Source organism: Nicotiana attenuata, unplaced genomic scaffold (genome assembly GCF_001879085.1).
Source record: "Nicotiana attenuata strain UT unplaced genomic scaffold, NIATTr2, whole genome shotgun sequence".
Taxonomy (NCBI): domain Eukaryota; kingdom Viridiplantae; phylum Streptophyta; class Magnoliopsida; order Solanales; family Solanaceae; genus Nicotiana; species Nicotiana attenuata.
Genome location: NW_017673325.1, coordinates 32029 through 39098, shown reverse-complemented (window position 1 = coordinate 39098; position 7070 = coordinate 32029). Strand labels below are relative to the sequence as shown.

Below are 7070 nucleotides of genomic sequence, written 5' to 3'. Positions count from 1 at the left end.
CTGGACGTCTGTTTGCAGTAAAACTGGTAATTAATCATTAACACAATAATTAAATTTGGAATCCCTTTAGGCTCTATCTGTATGGGGGAGTTTAACGTTGCCCAAAGCTTTTACTATCATTATGCTCTCTAATTACAGGAAAAATAATTATTATAAAAATGCCAGATGTTGGAATTTTTAAACTGTCAGAAATTAAAAAAAAAGTGATTTCCTACTAGTAGTAAGTAAAAACAGCTTCATAGATGTGTTAACATCGGACAGTTCCAGAACAGAACAAGAAGAAGGAAAACACCAAACAAAACAATAAAACGTCGGACATCGTACGTTTCTCTAGTTCAATAAAACGCATCGAAAATATTGAGTTCAGTTGAACCCTGTAACTTTAAGGGCCATGTGCCCCTGCTTTTGTTACTTCCTTTCATCACCAGAGCAACGACTTGATCAGAAAGTATGTATATATCACAGGGCATCAAACCTTGAGGTGGTCTTAGCGAGTTCAACTGAACCAATTACTTTTGGCTCAAATAAATGCATGCATAAGAAATACATAAAATAAAAATGTTTGGTTTACTCGTTTTTAACCATCTAACTCCTGATTCTGAATTCGCTGTGTGCACGCTAGACTTAGGTCAACATTGTGGATGCAGTGTTGCCACAAATTTCTATTAGATAATGTGCCCCAAATTTCTAGTAGATGATGTGGCTCAAATTTTGAATTTATCTGTCATTAATAACATCTCTTTTAGCTAAATTTGTATGACCATATGACTATATTAAATGTGAAGTAATAAATTTTCACTTACAAATATTTAGAGCAGTGATGTACAACAATATAGTCTGAGCTGGTTGCCCAGTGTAAATGTGGAAAAGTGAAAACCTCAATGTCAAAGTTTCTTTTCTGGCTGTTTGAGACTTTGATAGATGTGGACTCACTTTATTACATCAAAATCTCCGCTATTTTTAAAATAAATAAATAAATATATAAATGAACCCTATCTTGTCTTAGGTTTCTCATTTGCCTGGATAAAAAGATTTTCATTTTCTAGCAAATCCGTAATCAGTGGAAGACTTTCTAGGAAAATGATGGATAAGACCTCAAAATCTCCTAGTTTAGATATGCTGGGTTCTCATGTATGATTCTTATGCTAGTCTACTCTGTTTTGTTTATATTTTCTTGGTCAACACTATTTACTTAACCCAACCACCTCACAGAAAAATATAACTCCAATTACTTTAGACTTTAAGTACTTTTTCCAATTATTTATTATTTTGTTAGGTGCAATTTTCTATTTAAAGATTGGAAATTCAGAAAATTTTGCGCGAATTGACTTGTGTTGTTAGATAATTAGATTATATTCTTTATTCCCCTTAACATTCTGGAGATAATAAAAAGTTATCTTGCTCCGGCATTAGCGGAAGGTAAGGATTGCAGTTACGTGTGTCCTGCGTATTAATTGTACCAAAAGAATATATCATGTGAAAATAAATCAAAAGGAAATGAGGAATAATCTTGCTATCTTTAAGACATGGTTGCTCTCTTTTCTTAAAAATGGTATCCTATATTAAGTTTTTATTACATTGAATCGACAACTCAAGCTCTTAACAATCCAGTAAGATCTCCTTTTTGTCGTCGTGTTTAGGTCAATTTCGGTATACTTAACTATTTTATCGGATACCTGCTATCAGCTTTCAGCAGCACAAATAAGGGCTATCACTCTCCATCAATACTTAATTAGATAAAATGAAATTATCTACTTCCTTCCGTTCACTCTAATTGATTTTTTTGGTTATTTTCACACATATTAAGGAATCCGACCATATTAATAATATTCCTAAGCCCTTTACTCCAAGGGCAACATTGAAAAAGAAAATAAGTTAATTCCTTCTTAATATCTAAAAAAAAAATCAAATATTATGAAAAATGATCAAAAAATCAAATAAAGTGGACCGAAAATAATTTTAGTCCAATATTGGAATTTGACCTCAGTATCTCATGATTTTCACCAACTTTACTACTCCTGATAAGTTACACAATTAAATGCAAAAATCTGGTAATTACATATTAAAACAGGATTAACGAAACTGATAAGAGATGGATCGGATTTTGATGGTTCCCAGTTGTTTTCCATCTTCTTTTAAACTACGTAGCCCTACTCTATAGAGAGCAATTACCATAGCAAATCTCAATTGTACTAGTCTACTGTCGACCTCATTCCTGAATGGACTACTTCTATACCACGCGGCTTTCCTTTCCAGAGAAAACAAAACTTCTATTTTCAATTTTAATTACCATATATATAGCATTAAAATAGTACTGGTCAGTATTTACAATTTTATGGTCCCACACTACAGTAAGAAACTTGGCAGTTGGTCAGATTAATTTAATATTGGACCTTTGATTTTATGTCACAAACCACCCATTTAGTCCCTCTATTTATTCTCCACGAGTGCAGATATCTTCCCTTCATTACCTCACTTTTCTTTTCAGTCAAGCAAACACATTTTCGTGAGTCATTTTTCAATCTTCTTGTTTTATTTCTCTCTAACTTTTCTAGCATGTAATTAAGTACTAATACATCACTAATTTTAATAGCACTAAACTTTCATTCTCTCCTCTGCAGGTTAAAAAATGGCAATTTTAATACTTCTGTTTATGGGAATTTCCCTCATGTTTCAATCTGTTCATGGTTATTATGGTGGTTGGATCAATGCACACGCAACTTTTTACGGTGGAGGCGATGCATCTGGAACTATGGGTATGATAATAGAAGAATTTTTACACTATCAGATTTAAGCTTAGTTTTTTTATCCTTAGTATCATATAGTCGGTATATTTCTATAATGCTCTGGAATTTTCACAGGTGGGGCTTGTGGATATGGAAATCTATACAGCTCGGGGTATGGGACGAATACTGCTGCGTTGAGCACGGTGTTGTTCAACAATGGTTTGAGTTGTGGAGCATGTTTTCAGCTAAGGTGTGTGAATGCTCGACAGTACTGCTTGCCTGGCACCATTACTGTCACAGCAACAAATTTCTGCCCACCAGGTGGTTGGTGTGACCCTCCAAATCACCATTTTGATCTCTCTCAGCCTGTCTACTTGCGCATTGCTCAATATAGATCTGGCATTGTTCCTGTTGCCTACCGAAGGTAATTCAATAGTACTATGTATACTCAATAGACCGGAAAGTGCCATTGTTGATCGGGAAAAAGTCCAAATTTACCCTTTTCACCATACGAATTACTATCATAATTTTCTAATGACAACCATATGACGTCGTCAAAGTGTAATGAAAGATAAAATTAAGATATTCCCTTGGGTGCATAAAAATTAAGATTTAATTTGGTTCAATGTCCTTTTTACATTATCAATAATGAATTAACTATTGTTTTCCAAATTTGCCGCTATTTATATATCCAATGTGTCAAGTTAACAATATGAAAAATTTAATTAATGGTAATTTAGTCAAAATACTTACGTATTTGTTTTCTAGGAGTTTGTATTTTATTAAAGGTTGTGCCAAAGGTAAAATAGTTCTTTATTATAGATCCGAGGGGTATCTGGTAAAATAGAAAGACGGTATTTTTACCCTTTCCCTTGCTGTTATATTGGGGGAAACAATTTCATCTTCGTCCCATTTTATGTGATGCACATGTGCATGAAATTTAAGACAAAAAAACAAATTTTTTAAAATTTATGGTCTAAAATAAATCATAGATATTTGTGTGGCTGCAAGTCATCTCATTACAGGTAAAATGATAAGTTTAAAGCTAAATATTTTTAAGTATAAAAATGTACTTATTATTCTTTTTAGGTCAAATTAAAGAATAAGTGCATAACATAAATTAAGTTAGAGGGAATAACTAAACTTTAATTTCTTGAACATACATCTTTTACCGGGAGGAACTAAACTGAATTTTCTTGAATGTGTATATGATTTACAGGGTACCTTGTAGAAGAAGGGGAGGAATTAGATTTACAATCAATGGGCACTCTTACTTCAACTTGGTTCTTGTGACCAATGTTGGGGGTGCAGGAGATGTACGATCATTGTATATCAAGGGATCAAGAACTCAGTGGCAACCAATGTCAAGAAATTGGGGCCAAAATTGGCAAAATAACGCTTACCTCAATGGCCAAAGCTTATCCTTCAAAGTCACCACAAGTAATGGTCGCACTGTTGTTTCTTATAATGCCGCTCCTCATTCCTGGTCCTTTGGCCAGACTTTTACTGGAGGCCAGTTCCGTTAATATAATTTAATTTTAAAGTATAGTGCTTACTATATTTAATTTAAATATTATTAGTTTGAGGGCTTTTACTCACCATAAATTTAAGAAAGTAAAAAATCTGAGAAAAGCGCAATTTGGCACTTTTTGCTTGGCCATTCAATTGTGGAAGAAAAGAAATTGATTTGGCCTACTTTTTTTTTTGGGTGGTTATTGACGTTTTGGGGAGAGGCAGTTGTGAGCTTTTACTGCCCAACTTTATAGTAATAGCATTACAAAATTGTGTGCATAGAAGAAAAATATCTACCTTTTGTACTATAAAAGAGCTAAGCACTAATTATGCTGAGTATATGTAATGTACCAATTGTCTACACTATTTGTTTGTAAGGAAAAATGCTAGTACTATAATAAAAGGAAACTCCAAGTTGTATTAGGTGCAATGTCTTGTAAAGGGCAATCTCTCCACCTTACAATTTCTTAAAGGTTATGGCGTATTTTTCTTCTTTCTTTTTTGGTTATGGCATATTTCTCTTCTTTCTCATTTGATTATGTTGATATGGGAAGATTTATTATAACTCTATCAATAATTATGCCTCAGTCTCAAATAAATTTAATAATAATTGCACTCCAGTCTAGGCAAATTAATGTCAGATATATAAATTCTGTTCATTTTTCTTTATTTACCAGCTCTGTCCCTTCTCACAATTTTAGTTTTAGAATAGGAAGAAGTTCAGCAAAGAGATGCTAGTTGAACTATATGTCATAGCTTATAGTGTTTGAAGAGAACACCAGGCACAAATAAATTTTTATATTGACAGTTTGGAATGAGAAACATAAGGTTAAAAGTCATCGCTCCTTTCTTTAGGATCAAAATAACCACGTATCATGCGAAAACTAGCAAAACAAATCTTGAACAACGATAAATCAGAAAATAAAAGACAAATATACCAAAAGAGACACAAACATTTAACGTGGTTCGGCCAGTTGACCTATGTCCAGAGATGGAGATGAACAATACACTATATAAAAGAGAGTGCAAAATATCGAGAGAACAAACTCAAGAAGAGGCAAACACAAGTGACACACTAACACTTGTCCCGTAAAGTACTACCTGTTTAACCAAAAAATCGTTAAACCCTTTAGTCAAGCCAATTAATAGAGAGATAGAAGGTAAATCTTAGCCAAACATAATTATCTTTAGATCAAAGCATATTGAGTACAAAAATTGGAGAAGAACAAACTGATTTAATATTTCTCAAGATCATTATCGTATATCGAGTGAAAATGATAAGCTTACATCTAGAGTAGGTTTACATCCTAATCGAAAGAGCACCGAAGGAGAAGAGAGAATGTTGTTGATAGTTGAGAGTTTTCCCTCTCTTGGTTCCGCAATGATGGCCCTAAATGTAATAGTCAGATCTGGTCCTCCATGTGATGGTCTCTTGCCTCTCTATCTATACTAACAATTTTCCATTTTATCCAACGGTCTTTGACTAGTGTGCTTTCTCATAACTGAGTCCTTCATTACTTGCCCAAGACATTACACTTGTTTTGCGATGTAAGCTTTCTTACGGCTTGATCCTGGTAGGGACCGTGGTACTCGTTGCCGTTACGCCTCGTGGGCATGGCCATGGCGGGGTCGACCTCTTGCCATCTCCTTTAATGATAACCATCTGGTGGTCAGATTTTGACCCATACAATTAGTCCCTCCGCCTGTTGGGGTCGTCTTTTGGGCGAGCTCAATGGGTGGACCCTGTGTGTTCAAGAATTAGGAGAAATCTGATCATTATGCGAGGACGGGGTCCTTATGGCGAGGTGGCGATACGATGTTTTAGGGGCATTCCCGGACCGTTACGTCCGTTTGGAGATGGATCGTCACGTCGGTTCAGGATACCATGAATGCCCGTTATGCGTCATTATGACGCACGTTTCCCAAGCACCGCATCGTTCCTTGTGCCCTTTCAGCTTTTTGGCGGCTCTCAGGTTTCCCCCTCAGGGCATTTGTGTTCCTATATATAGGGGGAACCCACCATTCGATTGTTACACTTTTCGATTTACCTGAGAAATTTTGCAAACTTCCACCCTCTTCAATATTTCACACTTCTGCTTTCGTCAGAATTTAACGTGAACACCCCCTCTAATTCTTCATCACTCTCGTTTATTCCGATTGAGCTAGATAAATGGCTGGTGTTTCTTCCCAGACTGACAGACTCGTCGAAGCTCCGATGCCGAAAAATGATATACCCCTTCTTTGAAAGGGAATAGAGGTGACGGAAGATGAGGGGTTTCCGACTGTGGCTAAGATACTACCCCGTCCGGGGAAATTATGGACTGACTTTAACAGCCCTCCTGGAGACGAACCGGAACCTATCCCCTCCACCATGGATGAAGCGACGATTATGGCGCTCAAGGCTAAGTGGAGAATTCCAAAACATATCGACATGGTACCGGTGACGGGGACGGACATTGTACATTTGAACCGCCCGGGGTACTACGCATTTTACGCGTATCATTTTGTTGTCAGAGATACGCTTCCTCTCCCCTCTCTAGTGGTGGACTTCTGCGGCTTCTACGAAGTGTGCCCGTCTCAGCTCTCACCGTACGCATACAAGCTCTTCCTCATGCTCATCAAATATGCGGAGCTCGCTGGTCGAGGGATTACTTTGGGGCACATGCTTCACATTTTTGCCCCTCAATTTCTTCGGGGCACGATGATCCACATGCGCCATCGAGGAACCAAGAGTTTGGGGGTAAAGATGGATGATAAGGCTAATCGCCGCTTATAGGAAAGCTATTTTTATGTGCGGACAGAGCACCTTGTGGCGGACTCGGCAGGGTTTTC

General features: G+C 36.4%; 1 protein-coding gene across 1 annotated transcript; it reads left to right on the top strand.

The window, feature by feature from the left end:
• The first annotated feature begins 2401 nt into the window (after positions 1-2401).
• LOC109216053 (expansin-A10-like) lies at positions 2402-4731 on the top strand. Its single transcript, XM_019380181.1, has 4 exons — positions 2402-2506; positions 2622-2756; positions 2862-3150; positions 3946-4731. The coding sequence occupies exons 2-4, from the start codon at positions 2630-2632 to the stop codon at positions 4250-4252; spliced, it is 723 nt and encodes a 240-aa protein (XP_019235726.1). The 5' UTR covers positions 2402-2506; positions 2622-2629; the 3' UTR covers positions 4253-4731.
• The last annotated feature ends 2339 nt before the right edge of the window (positions 4732-7070 follow it).